The sequence below is a fragment of the Salvelinus fontinalis genome, chromosome 42 (genome assembly GCF_029448725.1).
Source record: "Salvelinus fontinalis isolate EN_2023a chromosome 42, ASM2944872v1, whole genome shotgun sequence".
Taxonomy (NCBI): Eukaryota; Metazoa; Chordata; class Actinopteri; order Salmoniformes; family Salmonidae; genus Salvelinus; species Salvelinus fontinalis.
Window position 1 is genome coordinate 13,150,041 of NC_074706.1, and position 25,000 is coordinate 13,175,040.

The window sequence follows — 25,000 nt, forward strand, 5'->3', positions numbered from 1 at the left end:
GTCATAAATCTGTAGAGAGAGGGCCATGATCCTCCCCCCAGGGCACGTCATAACACAGAACGTGAAAAAACACACAATCGCAGAACTGGTTAAGAGCCCATAAAACTGCAGCCATCTCCTTCGGCGCTATTTGTCTCACCAAGCTCATCTCGTCTCCTCTTATCTGGCGGCTCGCACAAACTACCCATCGTTGGATTACTTTCGATTAGTACTCCTGAACATTGCATCCAAAAATAAACTGGTCACATGCAGGACATAACTTTGTAAGGACTGTGTTTGTGCAAAATGTTTGAAAAAAAGTGTGGCCAGCTTTAATGCTGACTGTTGCGTCATTCGAAACCGGATGTTCTAAATAAGCGTTATAATCACACCGGTTTGAGCGTTTTTAAAAAGTATAAGATCAGCACTTCTACTCTGAGGCGCTTTATAAATACGGGCCCAGGTGAATGGGGTTCAGATAAGGTTAGGTGCTCAGAGACAGTCTGAGTATGGAGTTGGTGGCCTCAGGCACTGTTCTGCTCTGTCAGCCCACACTGAGCCTAGCTTAGCGACATCACTGTTTTTCCTCTAAGTTTCTTATTATCCTCTTTTCCAAAATAAAATAACATTTGCTTGAGGAGTTGAGAGCACTGTATTGTCATAATCTGAATGAATTTAGATGCACTATTGTAAAGTGGTTGTTCCACTGGATGTCATAAGGTGAATGCACCAATTTGTAAGTCGCTCTGGATAAGAGCGTCTGCTAAATGACTTAAATGTAAATGTAAATGTAAATTTGATGCGTACAGACTATTATCTTTACAAGCTTAAGGTACTGTAAGGCAAATGCCTGAGAAATGGGGACTGTGGATGTTCTTTGGCTTAAAACATTTCTTGAATTGAACTGGCGCCCTCTAAAAGTCTCCTCCTATTCCTCTATTCCGTGTAATTCTCTAGCTAGAGGACTCCTGATATCTTCAGGATTGATAAGTATAATTTTTGTCTTTATATATTGTTGTCTGGTACTGTCTTTTTGCTACATCTACTTTAAGTGCTGCCTGTCTTCCCAGCAGCCTACTTGGTGAGTGAACTGCTGACTGTACAAAAGCTGAAGAACATCCAGGTACTTTCAGCAGCTGCTGGAGTTGCAGGCAAACTCATGGGAAACAGAAAGGAAAACGCTGCACACTGCTGCTCAGACGTTTCGACCTTTAGGTCTTCATCAGGCATCCATATGCCAGGTGGAAGGTTTTATATATATATATATATATATATATATATATATATATATATATGGGTTAGTACTCAGTGACATCACTTCCTGAAACAGGAGGTACAAAAATGTATAACATAGTTTCACAATATTAACATTCAATGTATCAAAATATACAATCATACACAGGGACTGTGATCAATATTTACAGTAAAATACTTAAACATACAATGTTCAATTATGATTTTTTTTTAAACAATTTGGACATATCGGAAACTATAAAAATGGTTTCAAGTCAAACTCCTCGTTAAGGCCAAGAGGAGACAGTGTGTTGAGCCTGTGGATCCAGAAAGATTCCCTTTGAAGAAGTTTCCTCTCAATGTCCCCTCCCCTGCGTGATATCTTGACCATTTCTATTCCAATGTATCTCAGAGAACTAATAGGATGTCCAGCTTATACAAAATGATCAGTAACCCGATTATATATATATATATTTTTTTTTCACCTGTCTGTATATTCCTGCGGTGCTCACTGATCCGTGTCATAAGGCTTCTACGGGTTTTCCCTATGTAAGACAGACCACAAGGACATTTCAACTTGCAAATAACATTGGTGGACATGCAGGTAATCAGGCCCTTGATTTTAAGTCTTTGTCCTGTGTAGGGGTTGGTAAATGAGCTGCGTTGAGTGCATTGGCCATATTTGTAATTACCCTCCGGAACCTTGTCCAAGAAAGTGTCCCTTTTCCCAGATTTAACCACAATATCTCTCACGTTTGGAGGTCTTTTTAAAGACCATACATGGGGGATATTTAAAAATGGGTTTCAAATGTGGGTCAGTATCAATAATGTCCCAGTACTTCCTGATAATGTCCTTTTTAAATGGCTTCCCCAATGGTGAGTATTGGGTAAAGCATAATGGGACATGTTCTGCTTTTTCTTTGACTTTTGGTTGAAGGCTTTCCATCTGTGTTAGTCCTTCAAAACAATCATTGGCATGTTTTACCCAATTGTCTTTGTACCCCCTTTCCTTAAACCTTTGTGTGAGGTCCGTGGTCTGTTTCTGATAAGAAGCTAAGAAGCATCAGAGCTGCATGTTCTTCTGATGCGACTGAATTGATTTAAAGGGAGACTTTTTTAACGAGTGGACGTGGAATTAAACTGTCACCTCTAAGGAGGGTATTCCTGTCCGCAGGTTCCTATAGAGATCTGTAGAGAGGGAGGTTTTGTCCTTAATAACCATCACATCAAGAACTGATTTGTGATAGGTCATAGTTAATGGTGATGTGAATGTGTTCATTCATAAAGTTTAGATACGCATGGAATTCCAAAAGTTCTTACCGGGTCCCTGTATAGATCACGAAAATGTAATCCAAATATCTCAGAATTAGGAGAATATTGGAGAGAAACGGGTTACGGTCTGGATTCAGCACCACCTGTTTTTCAAACATTCCTAGATGTAGGTTAGCATACTTATGAGCCATAGTGCTGTCCCTATGGTCTGGAGGAAAAAGTGTCCTCTGAAGAGAAAATAGTTGGAGGTTAGTACCAGTTCAGCCAAGTCCACAATACAATGAGTTCTAGGAAGAGCATTAGGGTTCATTGAGGTAGAACTTGAGGGCCTCTAGGCCGCCCTAATGGGGGATGTTAGTATATAGACTGGTAACATCAAAAGTACACAGAATATAATTTTTATAAAATCAATAGAGTCTCTAGTATATGAGGGGAGGGAGGTCACCCAGGGTTTCACAAAATGGTCTATAAAGGTAGAGAGATTCTCTGTCAGAGATCCATTACTACTCACAATGGGCCTGCCTGGTATAGGTGGTGTCATGCTCTTGCGAATTTTGGATAGAGCGTATATGACAGGTATGGTTGTGCAGTCAACTTTCATAAACTCATATTCTGTCTTTAATTTCCCCTTCATTCAAAAATGTAGACAATTTATCATGGATCAGAGACTTGAATTGATTAGTAGGGCTCTTTGGGAGTCATGTCCTCACGGCGAGAGTCAGGTTCATTGTCATTCAGGTTATCAGTGGGAAAAACATTAGCACTATTTCCTGTCTGGTTACTAATATTGTTCAATAGATTAACATTGGCATGTGCATAGGAACCCCATTACCAAAAAACTCAGTCAATCTCAAACTGCAGAAAAACTTTTGAAAGTCTATAACTGTATCAAAATCATTGGCCTGTGATGTTGGGACAAATGATAGTCTCTTAACTAGGGCAGATGAACATGTATCAGATATATAGATCTGTCTTCCTACATAGTCCTCCCCTGCATTTCTTGCGGGGACGCAGGGTGGGGGCCTATTCAATGATGTCTTCCATTGGGATTTCCCAAAAAAGAAGACGCTCTAGATTGGTCACTGGAGTCAGATGTGAGGGAGTTGTTTGATCGCCACATTAGTGGCCCTCGGATTACGGCTGGGCTGGCGTTTACACTTCCAGCTTGCTCGTGGGGGAGTGCCAATTGGCTGTCTCCGGCCATCCCTCCAGAAATATAACTTCTGCTCCTTGTAGTCCGCAGTATCACTCTCAAACTTATGACTGTTGTTGTTTTGGTAATCAGTAGCTGTATTGGAGGGGGAGTGGTTTCTCCTCTCCTAGGCAATTGGTACCGACCAGGTGTGCTCTTCCCCTTGGCAAGGCAATCAGTATTAGCACGCGCACCAGCAGGTATATCTCTCTGGTCACCCCCAAAGCCAATTCCTCCTTTGGCCGCCTCTCCTTCCAGTTCTCTGCTGCCAATGACTGGAACGAACTACAAAAATCTCTGAAACTGGAAACACTTATCTCCCTCACTAGCTTTAAGCACCAGCTGTCCGAGCAGCTCACAGATTACTGCACCTGTACATAGCCCATCTATAATTTAGCCCAAACAACTACCTCTTCCCCTACTGTATTTATTTATTTATTTTGCTCCTTTGCACCCCATTATTTATATTTCTACTTTGCACATTCTTCCACTGCAAATCTACCATTCCAGTATTTTACTTGCTATATTGTATTTACTTCGCCACCATGGCCTTTTTTTGCCGTTTACCTCCCTTATCTCACCTTATTTGCTCACATTGTATATAGACGTATTATTGACTGTATGTTTGTTTTACTCCATGTGTAACTCTGTGTTGTTGTACGTGTCGAACTGCTTTGCTTTATCTTGGCCAGGTCGCAATTGTAAATGAGAATAAAATAATATTAGTACTTCAGTCTCCCCTGTTTTCGCAGCGACGGCTAAAACCGGCGATCTCGTCGCAAAACAAAGACTGTTCTGCAGAGTTGTTCAGCAGAGTTTTTCGAGGTAGGAAAGAGGAGGCTCCACACCACTCCCTTATCTTACCTAGTTCTTTTCAGATGATCTCATTTTTCTCTTTTGTAACTTTTGGCAACTGTGTGTTTTTTTTATTTTATACCTGTTCGCTCCTCTCACTGTAAGCTTTACAGATGCTCCCCACACCTTGGCTGCAACCCTTCTAATTTAGTGTACCCTGTGTGCACAACCCACGTGGAATTCCTGGTATCTGCCGATCTGCAGTCAAAAATGCAGAGTTTCTCAGCCTATGCTGCCCTTCAGTCCGTTGACATTTTGGCCATGACGGAGACATGGATCCCCACAGAGAACACTGCTCCAAATGCTCTTTCTTCATCTGACTACGTTTTCTCATAGTCTGAGAGCATCTGTTCAGTGTGGTGGTGGCACAAGGCTACTAATTTCTCCTAAGTGGAGGTTTTCTCTTTTCTCCCTTGCTCACCTGACCATCTCCTCATTTGAATGCCATGCTGTCACTGTCACTTGTGCACTCAAGATTAAGATTGCTGTCATCTATCGCCCACCAAGTGTCCTTACAGATTTCATCAATGAGCCTGACACCTTGATGAACTAATTTCCTGGCAATGGCTCACAGCTATTTGTACTTGGCGACTTCAACCTCCTGACATTTGCCTTCGATTAATTTCTTTCTAACTCTCTCATTCTCCTCCTTGCCTCTTCTGACCTCACCCTTTCCCAGTCCTTTCCCATTCACAAGGCACATAATACGGTTGACCTCATCTTTACTAGAGGCTGTTCAGCCCTCCCCTCCTGCTCTGTGGCTAAGTGACTCATTGCTTGTTTACAGAACAGGGCTGTGGGCAGCTGAGCGAAAATGGAGGAAAACGAAACTTCCGGAGGACCTATCAACCTTTCACTCCCTCCTCTCTACCTTCTCCTCCTCTGTATCCACTGCTAATGCCACTTTCTATCACTCTACATGTAAAGCTTCTGCCTCTAACCATAGGAAACTATTTACCACCTTCTCCTTCCTCCTTAATCCGCCACCCCCTTCCCCTCCCTCCTCCCTTTCTGCGGACAACTTTGTCAACTACTTTGAAAAGAAGGTTGATGACATCCGCTCTTCATTCACCCAGCCTATTGAGTCCACTGGTCCCACTCACACAGAACTACCCTAAGCCTTGACTTCTTTCTCCCCCCTCTTTCCACATGAAATCCTGGGACTGGTGAGGTTCGGCCGCCTGACAACTTGCCCGCTCGTCCCCATATCCTCCTCTCTTCTCTAGATCATCATTGGAAACCTTCTCCCATTCCTCACTTCCCTATCAGCTCATCTTTGACCACTGGCTGCGTCCCCTTGGACTTTAAAATGGCCCAATTCACTCCCCTCCTAAAGGAACAAACACTCCACGAGACTGCTCTTCTCTGTGTCATGGAGGCTTTCCACACTGCTAAAGCTGAGTCTCCGCTGTTCTCATCCTCCTAGATCTATCCGCTGCCTTCAACACCATAAACCATCAGATCCTCCTCTCCACACTCTCAGTGCTGGGCGTCTCAGGCTCTGCACACTCTTGGATTGCATCCTACCTGGAGACGTGGAGATGATCTGTGTCTGCATCATGTACTCTCACTACTGGTGTCCCCCAGGGCCCGGGTCTAGGCCCTCTCCTTTTCTCTCTATACACCAAGTCACTTAGCTCCGTCATATCCTCACACGGTCTCTCCTAGAAGTCGACCGATTAATCGGAATGGCCGATTTAATTAGGGCCGATTTCAAGTTTTCATAACAATCGGTAATCGGTATTTTTGGACCGATTACCGACACCTTTATTTAAACTAGGCAAGTCAGTTAAGAACACATTCTTATTTTCAATGACGGCCTAGGAATGGTGAGTTAACTGCCTTGTTCAGGGGCAGAACGACAGATTTTTACCGTGTCAGCTCGGGGATTCGTTTTTGCAACCTTCCGGTTACTAGTCCAACGCTCTAACCACCTGCCTTACATTGCACTCCACGAGGAGCCTGCGTGGCAGGCTGACTACCTGTTACGCGAGGGCAGCAAGAATCCAAAGTAAGTTGCTAGCTAGCATTAAACTTATCTTATAAAAAACAATCAATCTTAACATAATCAGTAGTTAACTACACATGGTTGATGATATTACTAGTTTATCTAGCGTGTCCTGCGTTGCATATAATCGATGCGGTGCCCATTAATTTCTCATTGAATCACAGCCTACTTCGACAAACGGGTGATGATTTAACAAGCGCATTCATGAAAAAAGCACTGTCGTTGCACCAACATACCTAACCATAAACATCAATGCCTCTTTGAATCAATACACAAGTATATATTTTTTAAACCTGCATATTTAGTTAATATTGCCTGCTAACATGAATTTCTTATAACTAGGCAAATTGTGTCACTTCTCTTGCAAGCAGTCAGGGTATATGCAGCAGTTTGGGCCGCCTGGCTCATTGCGAACTGTGTGAAGTCCATTTATTCCTAACAAAGGTCGTAATTAATTTGGCAGAATTGTACATAATTATGACATAACATTGAAGGTTGTACAATGTAACAGCAATATTTAGACTAAGGGATGCCACCCGTTAGATAAAATACGGAACGGTTCCATATTTCACTGAAAGAATAAACGTTTTGTTTTCTAAATGATAGTTTCCGGATTCGACCATTTTAATGACCAAAGGCTCGTATTTCTGTGTGTTATTATGTTATAATTAAGTCTATGATTTGATAGAGCAGTCTGACTGAGCGATGGTAGGCACCAGCAGGCTCGTAAGCATTCATTCAAACAGCACTTTCATGCATTTGCCAGCAGCTCTTCGCAATGCTTCAAGCAATCCGCTGTTTATGACTTCAAGCCTATCAACTCCCGAGATTAGGCTGGTGTAACCGATGTGAAATGGCTAGCTAGTTAGCGGGGTGGGCGCTAATAGTGTTTTAAACGTCACTCGCTCTGAGACTTGGAGTAGTTGTTCCCCTTGCTCTGCATGGGTAACGCTGCTTCGAGGGTGGCTGTTGTCGATGTGTTCCTGGTTCGAGCCCAGGTAGGAGCGAGGAGAGGGACGGAAGCTATACTGTTACACTGGCAATACTAAAGTGCCTATAAGAACATCCAATAGTCAAAGGTATATGAAATACAAATTGTATAGAGAGAAATAGTCCTATAATTCCTATAAGAACTACAACCTAAAACTTCTTACCTGGGAATATTGAAGACTCATGTTAAAAGGAACCACGTTCATGTTCTGAGCAAGGAACTTAAACGTTAGCTTTTTTTACATGGCACATATTGCACTTTTACTTTCTTCTCCAACACTTTGTTTTTGTATTATTTAAACCAGATTGAACATGTTTCATTATTTATTTGAGGCTAAATTGATTTTATTGATGTATTATATTAGGTTAAAATAAGTGTTCATTCAGTATTGTTGTAATTGTCATTATTACAAATAAAATCAAAAAATTGTCCGATTAATCGGTATCGGCTTTTTTCGGTCCTCCAATAATCGGTATCGGTATCGGCGTTGAAAAATCATAATCGATCGACCTCTAGTCTCTCCTATCATTGGTATGCAGATGCCACTCCACTACTTTTCTCCTTCCCCCTTCTGACACCCAGTTTTTTTTAAGAAAATGTATAAAAAATGTAAACTAAAATATCACATTTACGTTAGTATTCAGACCCTTTTAAACAGTACTTTGTTGAAGCACCTTTGGCAGCGATTACAGCCTTGAGTCTCTTGGGTATGCGCTACAAGCTTGGTTTCATCAGACCATAGATTCTTGTTTCTCATGGTCTGAGAGTCCTTTAGGTGCCTTTTGGCAAACTCCAAGCGGGCTGTCATGTACCTTCTACTGAGGAGTGACTTCCGTCTGGCCACTCTACCATAAAGGCCTGATTGGTGGAGTGCTGCAGAGATGGTTGTGCTTCTGGAAGGTTCTCCCATCTCCACAGAGGAACCCTGGAGCTCTGTCAGTGACCATCAGGTTCTTGGTCACCTCATTGATCAAGGCCCTTCTCCCCCGATTGCTCCTTTTGGCCGGGCAGCCAGCTCTAGGAATATTCCTGGTGGTTCCAAACTTCTTCTATTTTAGGAATGATGGAGGCCACTGTGTTCTTGGGGACCTTCAATATTGCACAAATTTTTTGGTAACCTTCCCCAGATCGGTGCCTCGACACAATCTTGCCTCAGCGCTCTACGGACAATTCCTTCACCTCGTGGCTTGGTTTTTGCTCTGACATGCACTGTGAACTCTGGGACCTTATATAGACAGGTGTGAGCCTTTCCAAATTATGTCCAACCAATTGAATGTACCACAGGTGGACTCCAATCAGTCAAGTTGTAGAAACATCTCAAGGATGATCAATGGAAACAGAATGCACCTGAGCTCAATTTCGAGTCTCATAGCCAAGGGTCTGAATAATTATTTAACTAAGGTATTTCTGTTTTATTTTGAATCAATACCTATTTTCGCTTTGTCATTATGGGGTATTGTGTGTAGATTGAGGACTTTTTTTAATGTAATCCATTTTAGAATAAGGCTGTAACGTAACTAAATTTGGAACAATTCAGGGGGTCTGAAAGCGTTCCCGAATGCACTGTATCCACATGGATGTCGGCCCACCACCTCAAGCTCAACCTCGACAAGACGGATCTGCTCTTCTTCCTGGGGAAGACCTGTCCGCTCCAAGACTTCTCCATCACGGTTGACAACTCCCCCGTCCTAATCCATGTGCTTGTCATCTCTAGTCTGGACAACTGCAACTTGCTGCTGTCTGGGCTCCCCACTTGTGCCATCAAACACCTGCAACTTATCCAGAACACTGCAGCCCGCCTGGTGTTCAACCTTCCCAAATTCTCCCATGTCACCCCGCTCCTCAGCACACTCCATTGGCTTCCAGTCGAAGCTCGCATCCACTACAAGACCATTGTACTTGCCTACGAAGCAGCAAGAGGAACTGCCCCTCCGTACCTTCAGGCTATGCTCAAACCCTACACCCCAACCCGAGCACTCCATTCTGCCACCTCTGGTCGCTTGGTCCTCTCACCCCAACGGGAGGGCAGCTCAGCCCAGTCCAAGCTCTTCTCTGTCCTGGCACCCCAATGGGGGAACCAGCTTCCACCTGAAGCTAGGACAGCAGAGTCCCTGCCCATCTTCCCGAAAACATCTGAAACCCTACCTCTTCAAAGAGTTTCTTAAATAATCCCACAGCACTCCCCCTTTCACCACATCCTCACCCTGATCCATATACCCCATGTAAATGTAAAGCATTGCAGCAAACTATTAAGCAGATTTACTCCAGCTGTGCTGAAGCTATGAATCAAGCTCCAACACTACTTTTTATCGAACTAGAACATCTAAACCAGAGTGGCTGCATTGCAGCCAACAGGCAGTATGCAGCACTGTGCTAAGCAATACCGTTGGCCCTGTGTTTCTTAAAATGCTACTAACGGGAGATTACATGCACCTGCGTGTTAAAGCAAACTTGCTTGCTACCAAAAACCCACAAAAATAAACCAGCAAAAAAGTTGATCTCTCGTGGTTACCGTGTCAAGTGATTATCATACCAGATCATCTACGTTCTCTATTCCCGCCACCAATGAAATGTCGACCTATCAGGCGCATCGGAAACTGTAAGGATGCTGAATATAACAACTTATTGGAGTATTTCATTTTTAAAGTAGGCCTATATTTCATTCAAACTTTTCACCTTAAATGGCAAAATAATATAATATATGCCATTTGTAAACTTAATTAGCCTACATTTATTTGATAATGTATAGGCTGTATAACTCGGTTGACATGATTTAGTACATTTCAAGTATGGACAGTCGGGATATTTTACTCCCGATCTTGATAGGAAATTACCATACCAAACAATTTTCCAGTTAAAGATATGTATTTAATGGACTACATCAATTGGAATCGAATGAAATAATAAGAGTTGGCTACACCAAATATGTCATGTCATTGCTCTGTGGTTTTCTACAGGCTAGACAGAGGCCAATCATAAACTTTTTAGCCTAACAAATACCGCTTTCTCTATAGAGTTCGCCAGCTTGTAGTCCTAAAACCCAGAAATGAATTACCTCTGGTTTGTTCAGCCAATCCAATGGGGGATAGAATAGGGACAATAAAATGTACATTTATCTACCATAAGCTGCCTCCAATGTCGTTTTAGAGAATTTGGTAGTATGTCCAACCGGCTTCACAACCGGAGACCACGTGTAACCATGCCAGCCCAGGTCCTCCACATCCGGCTTCTTTACCTGCGGGATCGTCTGAGACCAGCCACCCAGACAGTGGCACGCTGGAGAAGTTTGCTCGTCACGGATTATTCCCAGTTTCAACTTTACCGGGCAGATGACAGACAGCGTGTATGGTGTCGTGTGGGTGAGCGGTTTGCTGACGTCAATGTTGTGAACAGAGTGCCCCATGGTGGCGGTGGGGTTATGGTATGGGCAGGCATAAGCTGCGGACAACAAACACAATTTGCATTTTATCAATGTCAATTTGAATGCACATAGATACCATGACGAGATCCTGAGGCCCATTGTTGTGCCATTCATCCGCCGCCATCACCGCATGTTTCAGCATGATAATGCACTGCCCCATGTCGCAAGGATCTGTACACAATTCCTGGAAGCTGAAAAACTCCCAGGTCTTCCATGGCCTGCACACTCACCAGACATGTCACACGTTGAGCATGTTTGGGATGCTCTGGATCAACGTGTACGAAAGCGTGTTCCAGTTCCCGCCAATATCCAGCAACTTCGCACAGCCATTGGAGAGGAGTGGGACAACATTCCACAGGCCACAATCAACAGCCTGATCAACTCTATCCAAAGTAGATACGTCGCGCTGCATGAGGAAAATGGAAGTCACAACAGATCCACACCCCTACCTTTTAAAAAAAAGTATCTGTGACCAACAGATGCATATCTGTATTCCCAGTCATGTGAAATCCATAGATTAGGGCTTAATGAATACATTTCAATTGACTGATATCCTTATATGAACTGTAACTCTGTAAAATATTTGCAATTGTTGCATGTTGCGTATATATTTTTGTTCAGTGTACATATACTTTTGTGAATTTTGAAGAATTTAACTGGCCCACTCTGTCATATTTTTGTTGATCATCCATCAGTTACATAGCAAACCATGTGGCTGGGATACCATTTTGTTGTGGGCCTTTGTTTGAAAGGCTTTAAAGTCAGATTTCTTCTGATGTATTTTTAGGGGCATGCCATCACGAGGCCATGAGAAAGGTGAACGGTATATACAGTGAATGAAATACTAATCCCGGGTCGTCAGCAGCCTAATTGATCTTTCTCGGTTTCTCCGCCAGGTGAGATGGACAGGTTATTATTCACGTGAGCACAGGTCAGGTCAGAAGTGTGTCAGGAAGCATTGAATAGCTATAAAAGCCGTAATTCCCTGACATTCATCATTATTACCTCCATTCAACTGAAATGATGTCGGAGGAGGCTCGCATTTCCTTTTGTTCCTTCAACCTCCGCTGTGCAGACCAGGCCTGGTACTCCAGGTTATGTTTGGTCCCTGTCTGGTGGTATACACACAAAATCTAGGAAAAATGACATTAGGCGTTGGAGAAATGCCTCGTAATGACACCTGTGAATCCATTACCCCATCTGGGTATAGAGTGGAGTCGCTCGAAGCATCATCGATTCAGTGTCTGGCAGCGAGTCAGGATTTGAAAGAGGTTGGATGCATGTTGCTGTTGACTTGTGGATAGATGGATTTCCTGGGGAGACCTGGATTTTTGCCTCTTTTTTTTTAATCCAATAAGACTGTTTGTTAATCCCCATGGTACACACACGTGTGATACACAGGCTCCTTCTAAACTGGGCAGATAAGAGGGTAGGAGCAGCAGGGGTAATCCTCCTAGTCTGACTGTTCCTGCATTTCAAATGGCACCCTATTCTCTATATAATGTGCCTAGCGAAAGTCTAAACACCCGTTGCACAGTCTTCACATTTTGCTGCCTTTCTACCAACTTTGCACAACATATATCTAGCGTTGTATAGGGTCGGAAACCTTCCGGTATATTTCTGGAATTTTTCCAGAATATTTCCATAGGAAGTTAAGCTCGGGAATTTTGCTTGAATTCATCAAAAAAGTTAGCTTATAACAGTGAACCTTTTTTGTGGGATACACATGGCAACTCTAGGTCTTGTGGCATATTTTGGTTAAACTATCCCCAATTGAATGGAATTGCAACCCATTGCATGCACAGTGCATTCTTCCATCACATGTGCAGTGCACTCTTCCATCACATGTACAGCTGATTCTCAAGATCTTGCACACTAATGAGCAAAGTGTGTTTAAATAATTTCTAACTTGTTAACAATTTCTGCTAGTTAGTTTTTGCTACCATGTAGGTTTTAGCTTGCTTGAGCCTGCTGAGGAGTGTTAATTCACCTGTTTCCATACATGTTTCATTTTTAAACATTTATCTTACAAATGAGTTGTTTAATCTAACTGCTTAACTACTTATCTGTACATGGAATTGTTTTTTTATTGTGTGTTTTTTTTTACTTTTTATTTTTTTACTCATATTGCTCATCTTTACAGGAAAATGCCACGGGCACTATCTGATGTGTGGAGACATTTCACTGCAGCTAATGTAGAAGGAAAAGCTGTGTACATTTGCAAATACTGTGCCAAATCATATGTAAAGAATGCAACAAAGATGCAGAATCATCTGACCAAGTGCATAAAGTTCCCTCAGCGCTCACAACAAGCAACCTCTGACAAAAGTCCCTCTACTTCTATTCAAGGTGAAAATGATGAATCAGACACCTTATCGATATGAACAGCTCATGGTCCTCCTGGAATCAGAAGTTTTTTTTTCACTCAATGGAGGAACGTAGTCAGAGAAATGCTGATGAATGTCGAACTGTGTACGCAACTGCTCACAGGCAATGTGTATTGGAAGAGATTTCTGAATATTCTTCGCCCAGCATACACCCCTCCAACCAGACATGCTTTATCTACTCATTTTCTGGATACAGTGTTCAAATGAAGGTCAAGCAAATCAGAGAAAGCAGACTGTTTTGCAATCATCTCTGATGGGTGGTCGAATGTTTGTGGGCAAGGAATAATTAACTACATCATCTCCACCCCTCAACCAGTATTCTACAAGAGCACAGAGACAAGGGACAACAGACACACCAGTCTCTACAATGCAGATGAACTGAAGGCACTCATCAATGACCTTGACCACAGAAGGTATTTGTACTGGTGACAGACAATGCTGTAAACATGAAGGCTGCTTGGTCTAAAGTGGAGGAGTCCTACCCTCACATCACACCCATTTGCTGTGCTGCTCATGCATTGAATCTGCTCCTCAAGGTCATCATGGCACTGAAACAATGGATGCATTCTACAAGAGAGCCAAGGAAATGGTTAGGTATGTGAAGGGTCAAGTTATAGCAGCAATCTACCTCACCAAGCAAAGTGAGAGGAATAAGAGCACCACATTAAAGCTGCCCAGCAACACCCGTTGGGGTGGTGTTGTCATCATGTTTGACAGTCTCCTGGAGGGGAAGGAATCTCTCCAAGAATTTTCCATTACACAGTCTGCCAAGAGGTTCCTCCTGGATGATGTATTATGGGAGAGAGTGGTAAGCAGCCTGAAACCTATAGCAGTAGCCATTGCATGGATTGAGGGAGACAATGCCATCCTGTCTGATGTTCAGACTCTGCTTGCAGATGGAAGAGCAGAAATCTGTACTGCCCACTTCACTGTTGCTCCAAGCAGAGGAAACTGCAGTTCTGAAATACATCAAAAAGCGTTAAGACTTCTGCCCGAAACCCATACACGCCGCAGCGTACATGTTAGACCCCAAGTATGCTGGCAAGAGCATCCCGTCTGGTGCAGAGATCAACGAGGCCTATGGTGTCATCACTACCGTGTCTCGCCACCTTGGCCTGGATGAGGGCAAAGTTCTTGGCAGTCTGGCGAAGTACACTTTCAAGCAAGGGCTTTGGGATGGAGATGCAATAACTAAATTGTTTTTTTTATTTCTATTCTACTTATGATAAGGTAAAAGGTTTAGGTTTCTGATGCAAAAAACATCTACATTTAAATGGTATTAATATTAATTTACACATTTCTGTTAATTCCCATATATTCCCACGGAAAGTTTCCACCTCTGAATATTCCCCAAAATGTGCAACCCTACATATATCCATTGTTTTGTTAACATTGCTCAGTACATGTGGTTGGGAATCCTAACTGACTTGCCTAGTTAAATAAAGGTTGAATAAATAAAAAATGGGCAGCAATAGTCTAGCCTTGTCTCAGATTTTCAGGCAGATTTAAGTCAGGATTGAGGCTGGATCATTTAGGAACACTCAACACCTCTTGGAAAGCCATTGTGGTGTGTTTTTGGCATTAAAATGTATGTAATTGTTCCACTGAAAAATACAGCTATTCCAGGATTAGGTATTCAGAAGACGGAGGCAGGGTTTCCTCTAACTGTTTCCCTGGGCTTTGCTCCTTTCATTTTTCTTTTGATCCTGAAACTCACTTTGCCGGCCGGTGATAAGCATACCCATAAAATGATGCTTCCACCACAAAACTTTTAAATGCTCTTTCTGAATCTCTTTTTTCTCTCTCGCCATTTCTCTCTCATTGTCAGTTGCTCTAAATACTCCGGTTTCCCTTTAGTCTAACCAAGACCATTCAGCTCGCTTACTGAATAATTCAATAACCATTATACAAATGTAAATGATCGTTAACATTCAGTATTGATAGCACAAGGTTTCTCCCCCGGTGTTAGTTTAAATCAGAAGATTTTTTTTTATCTGCTTCCAAGTGGTTATTGTGAAATGTGAGGTCTTGAGGTCTTTAGTGACAAGAATAGGATTTTTTTTTTTTTTTTAAAGGATAGACACTTTATTTAGTGTAGCTTCTGGGTGTATAAATATGTATTCGTATATTCTCTGGTTATTTGAGTAGACTGTATATTCAAATCAGTATGTGTTCTGTAGGACTGAATTCAAAGGATTTGTAGCTTCTTTGTGTTGAGCCAGGGTGAATTAAATATACAGTATTTGTTTTGGGCTTTTGAAGGATTTCATGTCCTCACCAGGACTTGTCTAGGAAATGAATTGATCCCACATTAAAAACAGTACATTTGTTTGACATACAGTATGTTTTTCTAAACTATGCTTTTTTTCTCTTCTCCTATTAGCTTGAAGCTGTAATCAGCATGCCACATTCATAAACGTCTGTCACAACGTCACTCGAAGAGCAGAAAATACTGTACAGTCTTTCACATCAGTTGCATATATGTTTTTGAAAGAGCGTTTTTCAGTACATTTTTTTTTTTTTTTGAACAAATGAGCCTTTAAAACCAAAAAGACAAACTCGGTCAATTGCTATTGAAGGCCTCAGGGAATGAGTTGGCCATTTATTTTCTTAATTGAATTTAATAACCACTATATTAGTTCTTATATGCAAAGGAAATAAACACATGAAAATGCAGTGCACTGAACATTCCTCTCTTAAGAGTCTTCTAAACTCTACATAACAGATGGCCTGGAAAGTGCTCATCTCAACAGAGACTCCTTTTGAGGTTTAAAAACACCCTTTAACTTGCCCAGCTTACAGTGATGAGGTTGGTGTTTGTGTTTTACCTCGCAATCAGGTAAAGTGGACCCTAAAACTAAAAGTGGACCCTCAGTGGACCCTAAAACCAAAGTCTTTTTTTTTCAGAGAGAATTGCATGGATAAATGGACCATTAAACACTATTTCCGAACGTTTTCACCTGAGTTCCGGAGGCAGCGAGAGGCCATTAGAAGAAACCCACTGGGCACGTACTGGTTGAATCATAGTTGCAGTGCCATGAGATGGGCGGTGTTTGGGACTACTTCATTGGTTTCATTGAACAAGGCTCAAGCTCAAACAAGTGCACCTGAAATGCTCTATTTGGAAGTAAACAAATACTATTTGAACCCAGGTCTAGCAGAGAGAATAACCAAAACCACCAGGTTGTCAGAACCCTGTATGGGAGAGTGTGTGTGTGTGCGTGCCTGCGAGGGATCATGGGTAACCGAGTCACCACCAACACTAATGATTGCTGACAGCAGGCGGTTGCTTCAGATTGCGTAAATGGGGAGTGCAAAAATGAGGCATAATCAACCCACCTCATCACCTACCTAATCAGACAGTTACTCTTTCTGCGGCACCCATCGCTCCTTCCCTGCCACCCTACGGCAAGTGGCACTTATGAGTAAATATGTCCCACCGCTCTCCCTTTGAATGAATGCATACCTGATCCATTCTTGATAGCTCCGCAGGCTTTTAGGTTGTATTTATCCTCACTTGTTTTTGAGTCTCTAGCTCCCCTGCTCTTCAATGTGTGTGCTCGAGTGTTGAGCGAGATGCCAGGTCATTTGCTTTTTACTAGGATAGTCATTGTGATGAATGACGGTTCATTCAGCTGGTTCTGGGTTATACTGTACTTTCCGTTTCGTTTTGAGCTGCTGTGTGTGTCCGCGTGCATGCACATTAGCATGCATTCTCGCGTATTTGTGAGTGTGCGCTCGCATGTGTTTGTTGCTGTGACTGTGTCTGTCTTTTTTACCCAGTGGTCTATACATCCCCTAGCTCTTTATTTTCATAGTGTACAGATTATTAACAGGGAACCAAACCCACGTAACAGACAGAATCCATATTGCTCCAGCTAACCAGCCCAGCAGTAGTGTTACTAACACATTCTGTGACCTCTCTAGTTTTCTCCCATGCCACAGGCTTTTGTTTTGTTGATGTCCGTTCATTTTAGCCACAAGTGTCCTCGAGCAAGTAAATGTCCTTTCTCCTTGTCAGAGAACAACCATCCTCCATTTGTATCTCTGCTTACTTACATGAAAAAGGAGAAAATAATTGAGTCTGTATCTATATTTCCTGATATTTAAGTGTAAATACTTCTTTAAGGAGTGTGTTGCTGCTATTTGCTAGGAGTAACATTTCTTTCAGATTACAAAGACCGATTGTCCTGGAAAAATCTGATGTGATTATTTTCCTGTATCTGAGATAAGTAATTGAAAATGGCTGTTGTCCGCTTATCTTACTAACACTTAAAAACCCTGACTTATCGACTGTCTCATTTGCTGTCCTCAACTGGTCAGAAGTAGTGCACTTTAAAGGGAATAGGGTGCCATTTGGGACACCACATTTGTCTGTGACATGTTGACTACATGACCATTGTTTCTGTTGGTTATTATAAGACATGACCACATGTAGCCGCGGGCAGTGACTGGCATTTTACTAGGTATGCTAGTATTGCTTCCTTATCCTTCCAAGAAACACTGAAAACAACACATTCCATGTACTGTCCTTAGGTACAATACCGTTGATATGCCAGCCAGACCTGGGTTTGAATAGTATTTGTTTTCACTGAAATACTTTGAGAGTTTAGTTTGGCATTGCCGAGAGTGCCAGGTAGGGTAGCGTTTGCATTGGTTCCAATGGCTCCATCAAGCCACACACGCTCAATCAAGGACAGAAAGAAAACAAGTACTATTTCACATCATGGACATGAGAAATTTAAGATTGTCTTGCCTTGTTTCAATTATTGTGCAGGCATCCGTGAACTTTTGTCACTCCATATTGGCTGCTAGAAATAGAGATGAGGAAAATTTGGATTGTATTTTAGTTCTCTCCGGGTGGTTTTCCTTCACTTTTTGCTCTCTGCCTGTCTGGGCTCAGTTGTGTGGCACACTCTGAACTTTGCTCTTCTGAGCCTTTATGAAAAGCCCTTCTGTTGAAGACAGCCAACTCTTTTCCCATGCTCGTCCAGAGACAGACAGACCACACCTGTCACTGTGTACGCTACCTGTATCCACAATGCTACAGGACGTGGGAAGATTGCTTTATTCAGGAAATCTACCTATTTTTCAATATTCAACAGTTTTCAGTATTATTTTTAATTTGACAGTGACATTACTGCTTTTGTACCGTACACTTACTGATCCAGTAAGTCTTTAGGTGTAGATTTTCCTTGATGTTAATCAGTTTTTGAACAAGTCTATTCAACCTTGAGCATGACCATATTTTGCTTTTGCGATAACAACTCCTACCACCATCTAGCAACCACACCATTGTGCAGTCTACCTACACAAAGCTAAGGGCTTTGTCCCAAATTGCTACCTATTTAACCTAACCCATAGGGCTCTGGTCAAAAGTAGTGCACTATATAGGGAATATGGTGCCATTTGGGACAAGTCCAAGCGCTCTCTTCAGAAGAGAAGCCATGTCCTGGGGATTCAAAGGGTAGCTAAGATCTTTCCTGCCAGTCTCTCGGTAGGCTGAATGGTCAGCCTCCGTTTCTTTAATCTTCGGGGCCACAGGTCCTTTTTGAGGAGAAGAGAGATGTGCAATCATAGCAGTCTTTCCGCGGTGGTCACAGACGCATGCGCGTGCACGCACACTCACATAAAGAAGCTCTGTTATTATCTCCTGCCTGTTGGATCTGACGCCCACCTGGAGAAAAGATCACCCCTTGCTGTGAAGAGTATCGACCCTGAGAAATGTCTTCAGTTTCTAAAATACTTCTGGGATTGTGGTGCAGACTACAGAACACCACCAACTGGTGATAAGAGACTGAAAGCTGGAGTTCACTTCTTCCCATTTCAACCCTGTTGTTGTGTCTTTCAGAAACTGTGTTTTTGCCACCAGTTTCTCCCCGAAGAAAATGAAGGTTTAAAAGGCCAGTGAACTGGAGTGTTTTTTTTTTTTAAGCAAGATATCTAACCACCACTTATTTATTTATATATCTATATCTACAGTAACATACATTTAGTTTTGAAAAGTGCGAAGAGCAGACACACAGACAGGGCTTTTTCTCTCTGATGCACTTCTTCCCTAACCCTGGCCTATTATCTTTGATCATTGTAGCCTATAAGTTTACTCATATACACTCCAGCCAGTCAGAGCTCCTACCAGGCTCATTAAAGCACACACACACACACACACACACACACACACACACACACACACACACACACACACACACACTGGAAGAAGGAAACCACAGGCTAAAGCTTAATTTCCCTTCTCCAAATGAAGGAGAGACAGCTCTCTCTGCTCTCCACAGAATAATAACTGCAGAGTGCACTTTACAGACTAATTAGCATAATTTGTCTGGCTGATCGAGTGTCTGTTTTATCAGCAGACGCCACACAGTGTCCAGACAGCTCGCCTCACGGGGTTGAACGAGAATTGAACTAAATGTTACCTCACACCTCCCTCACCTCCAGGTGGTCAAGATGATGATCATCGTGGTGGTGACCTTCGCCCTCTGCTGGCTGCCGTACCACGTCTACTTCATCGTGACGGGCCTCAACAAGGCTCTGATGAGGTGGAAGTCCATCCAGCAGGTCTACCTGTCAGTGCTGTGGCTGGCCATGAGCTCCACCATGTACAACCCCATCATCTACTGCTGCCTCAACAGCAGGTAAGGAGAATACACACGTGCACACAGGCAGGCAAGCAGAAATGGGAGCAGGCACGGGCAGAGGTACATACACCCACATGTGCATGCAAACGTAGGTATATGTGCTCACACACACATACCCATGTAGCTATATTTTCATAGTCGATGGTTGGAAAGGGCATGGAAATTATATCTATGCTGTTGGCCTGCCTCTGTATAGGTTCATAACAATCCTTGAAAAACAACTAAGGTGCATTAGAATGTCGAACCTTTGAATATCCGGTAATTCTCCAAACACAGCACAAGAGACATGTGCTTCAACAAAGGTCCAGGCCATGGCAATCCTGATTACATGTCCTTTTGTGATTTTCATGCACTCTTGAAAATGCAAAAAAAAAAATACAATTTTAGGACTGAGGATTGAAAGTAAAGCTACTTCCAGGACATCGTTAAGAAATGCTGAAGAGACCTGGAAATCAAAGCATGATTTAAATTGGTTACCATTGTACGCTTTTTGAACATTGTTCTTTAAACCACTCAGTACCTGTGTGACTCATTCTTTCTGCAAACAGGAACAATGCAGGTACAGAACCTGGAGGTACGACGTCAGATGTAGTCCTATAAGACCCTCTCAGCGTCACCTCGTGTACACACACACAAACACACGTAGCTGTATTTCCATGGTTAATTAATCCTAATGCCAAGAAAAGAGCATGGCAATTGTATATCCATCTCGACAAGCTCTGTGCCTTAGTCTTTCCTTTGCCCGGCCTCAGAAATCTCATAACCAAATGAAATACAGAGCAAGACCTCCCTTGAAGGAGCTTCAGTGCTCTGAATCCGGAGTCTGAGCGTTGATGAATGCTAGCTTGTGAATGAAGCTCCCCAGTGCACTTAGGTACACGCAGGCAATTATCTAAAGCACATATAGCAATCTTACCATCTACACAATCGGCCTGTTCAGGAAGGATGTGCTGTGTGGTTGATTTGCCCCATTCATGATGTGTATATATAAAAACAACATCATTAAATCTTTCTTGGCTATTATTAAGTAAGCCTTGTCCAAGCCAAAATGGCCAATAGGGCAGGAGCCTATCTCCTGTTTCGGTAGAGTGAGGCAGCTTGAAGTATACCCCTGGACAGGACTCTATTCTATTATTTAAAAAAATATTTGATGTATTTATTTATGTACTGTATTAAGTATGTATTTGTTGTTTATTATCTGGGTCATTAGCTGACTTTAAATTGATGGAGAACACAGGGCTGTGTATGTTGCAGTCGATTTATATTTAGTTTCCTGTTTAATTGTTTGTTTGTCTGTGTGCTTTCATGTTTTATGTCATTATACAACTCTCTCTTCAACCTCACTGCACTGTATACATTGGTATGTAATTTTTTTACTCCTGCCTTATGAAAATCAGATCATCCTATGAAAACCTGGATTGTGTTCAGTAGGTGGAAAATGTTTTGGAAACGTAGTGACACAGGTACTGTGCTACTTTAACTCGTGCAATAGGAACACAGATTTTCCTTTTCCAATGGGAAACATTTCACAACAGCGTGCCCTTGAACACTACCCCGTTTGTAAAATCACATGTCATTCACACCCCTGCCCCCCTCTCTATTCGCCCCTTCTTCCCCCCAGGTTCCGGGCCGGCTTCAAGCAGGCGTTCCGCTGGTGCCCCTTTGTCCAGGTGTCCAGCTATGACGAGCTGGAGCTGAGGGCCACGCGCCTCCACCCGGCCCGCCAGAGCAGCATGTACACCTTGTCTCGCATGGATACCGCCGTGGTAGTGGCGTATGACCCTGTAGACAGAACAAACAACCAGAACCAGGCCAGGAAGAAGAGCTACGTCAAGCCTAGAGTAGAAAACGGGCTTGGTTGCAATAGGAACGGGGCTAAGGCAGGCTGCGCCCCCAATGCTGAGGCTGAGGACTTCTCCTAAAGGAGGGCATACAAGAAAGCAGACAAACACTGTCAGGCATGCGCAAACACACTGGCATGTATAGAGTGGTAACTTATACTGTGTACAGTACATGCAAAAACAGGTAGACATTGCAAACATGCATACAAGACATGCTGTCCCTGTCAATACACACACATGCAAACACACACTTTTCAAAGAGTTCAGAGAAGATGGCAGAAAACACCTTTTAGATGAGAAGCAGGAATTAATTGTCGAATATAACCATCAGATATCATATTGTTGTACGGTCTGTAATACTGAGTGTACTGTATATAAAAACATGCATACGAAAAAATATACAAAAAATGCCTGGCCAAGTAACATCCTGAATGCAATGGCTACTGAGTGTTTTCAAAACATTATGAACACCTGCTCTTTCCATGACACAGACTGACCAGGTGAATCCAGTTGAAAGCTATGATCCCTTATTAAATCCACTTCAATCAGTGTAGATGAAGGGGAGGAGACCGGTTAAAGAAGGATTTTTAAGCCTTGAGACAATTGAGACATGGATTGTGTGTGTGTGCCATTCAGAGGGTGAATGGGCAAGACAAAAGATGTAAGTGCCTTTGAACGGGGTATGATAGTAGCTACCAGGCACACTGGTTTGTGTCAAGAACTGCAACGCTGCTGGGTTTTTCATGCTCAACGTTTCCCGTGTGTATCAAGAACGGTCCACCACCCAAAGGACATCCAGCCAACTTGAAGCATTGGAGTCAACATGGGCCAGCATCCCTGTAGAATGCTTTCGACACCTAGTGTCTCAAGGTGTCGAACGGATTCTACAGGGATGTTCGGAAGGTGTTCTTGATGTTTTGTACACTCAGCTCCAAAAGTATTGGGACAGCGACAATTTTCTTTGTTGTTTTTGGCTCTGTACACCAGCACTTTGGACGTGCAGACTGTCAGCTTTAATGTGAGGGTATATTCATCCCTATCGAGTGAACCATTTAGAAATTACAGCACTTTTAGATATATGCCTGCTAGATACCAGAGAGAATACATTTTGGGGAGCGACCTATATCTTTAGGTAGTGTGTCCATAGTTACCATTTGTAGCAGTGGTTTTTAGCTGTAGTCTTACGTAATGTATAGAATGACTGGTCCCAGTTTAAACAAACTACAATTTATAAAGGCATACATATAGTCTTTATAAGCACTACAGATTCTACTAGATTCCACAAAGTCTTATGTCATGTATAGAATGACCAAAGTATCCCATCTATCCCTCCTGTCACACCCTGATCTGTTTCACCTGTCGTTGTGATTGTCTCCACCGACCTCCAGGTGTCGCCCATCTTCCCCATTATCCCCTGTGTATTTATACCTGTGTTCTCTGTCTGTTGCCAGTTCGTCTTGTTTGTTCAAGTCAACCAGCATTTTGTGTCTCAGATCCTGCTTTTTCCAGTCTCTCTTTTCTCCACCTCCTGCTTTTGACCCTTGCCTGTCCTGACTCCGAGCACGCCTGCCTGACCCTGAGCCAGCCTGCCGACCTGTACCTTTGCCCCCCTCTGGATTACCGACCTCTGCCTTACCCTGGTTCTGCCTGTCGCCCGGTACCGTTGCCCCACCTCCGGTTTACTGACCCCTGTCTGCCTTGACCTGTCTGTTGCCTGCCCCTGTTGGTCTTACCTTCATACCTGATACCTCCATTATGCCACAATTGTAACCTCTATTGCCACTTAGTGATTCCTGTGTTAAGTGTTAGTGTGTATGCACGCTGTTTTTCCTCCTACATGGTCAACGTTAGGTCACCATTGGCAAAAAAGCTAACTAACGAATACACAAATTTGCACATAAATAACTAGCTAATTGTTTATTTAAAGCGGCGTCATTGATCTGAATCTGAATGCTTAGTACAGCGTAAATCTTTTTTACTGCTAATGTTTTAAAATCAGTATCCATATTTTTCTATGTTTGAGTAGCTTTGTGGTTATGCACGCTTTCCAATAAGAAAACAATTGCAGGAAAAAACTGTTGTGGAATGGAATTCAAATAGCAGATGACAGTTTGTACTACTACTTTTCTTTTGCCTTCATATTCCCATTGAGAAGTGCGTCACTTCCTGCATTGCACTTACATATAGTACTGTAGCTTTGAACAAAATGCCCACAATGAGGTGTTTAGATGTGCTTGTGCGTGCGTGTGCCCACGGAGCAGAGTTGTCATGATCACAGTGTGTGTGTGCATCCACAGTGCAGGGTTTATATGACCACAGTGTTTAGAATCTAGATGTTAGGTAAAACCTTGGGCCATCAATTAGATGGATGCCATAGTGAAAGAGGGTTGCCATCCCATCACTTCCAGTAAGGGGTGGTATTTCTTCCCTGGGTGTGGGTATGTGTGCTTGCGTGCGCCTACTATATATATATATATATATATATGTATGTGTATATACTATATATATATATATGTGTGTGTGATCCTTCAGGGTTTAAATCAAGTGCTGGCACTAGCACCAGGCTTCTCTTCAGCCTTTTGTCTTGTTTGACTCGACACGCCAAGAGAACAACCACGTTTGGTTTAGGGTATTTCTTCCCCTGACCAATGAGAGCGAGCCGTGTTATACCCAACAGCCCAGTGCAGTATAAAGACATTACGTGCCATAGCTCAGGTTCCACGGCTGTCTGATAGGGGGTCTCCTGCAAACTCCCTCAGGGGGCAAAGATAATTCAAAGCCTGAGGCACCGGTCTCACCTTGGTCCCCCAAGGCCCTTGTAGACGGTGAAGTGTTGTATTATTATTTTTTCTCCAGATGACAGACTACCCACCTGTGGCCCTCAGCTTGACTTAAAGATAACATGAAAATAACAGCTGTGTGAAGGGGGGGAAGGAAGAAAAAAAACAGCCTGCTTTTTGCCGGTGGTAAGGTAACAAACTGTATACACAACAAGTCACATTCGACAGCGTTCATATATATATCAATGGGGTTGCATCGCTGTGACAGGTTGCATCACAAGTGATGAAATGTAGTTCTTTAGTTTAATACTTGAGCATGATACCAAACGGCAATGAGTCGGTTAATCAAAAGATAGTAAGATCATTATAACTTTGATCAAAGACATTT

The 25,000-nt window shown here is 42.7% G+C and overlaps 1 protein-coding gene across 1 annotated transcript in view; it reads left to right on the plus strand.

The window, feature by feature from the left end:
* Positions 1-22,952, plus strand: part of LOC129841362 (neuromedin-K receptor-like) — a 38,377-nt gene extending 15,425 nt beyond the window's left edge. The window contains exons 4-5 of the mRNA XM_055909603.1: positions 19,792-19,988; positions 21,613-22,952. Coding sequence (XP_055765578.1) covers positions 19,792-19,988; positions 21,613-21,913 — 498 coding nt within the window. The 3' untranslated portion in view covers positions 21,914-22,952. The remainder of the gene's footprint in view (positions 1-19,791; positions 19,989-21,612) is intronic.
* The last annotated feature ends 2,048 nt before the right edge of the window (positions 22,953-25,000 follow it).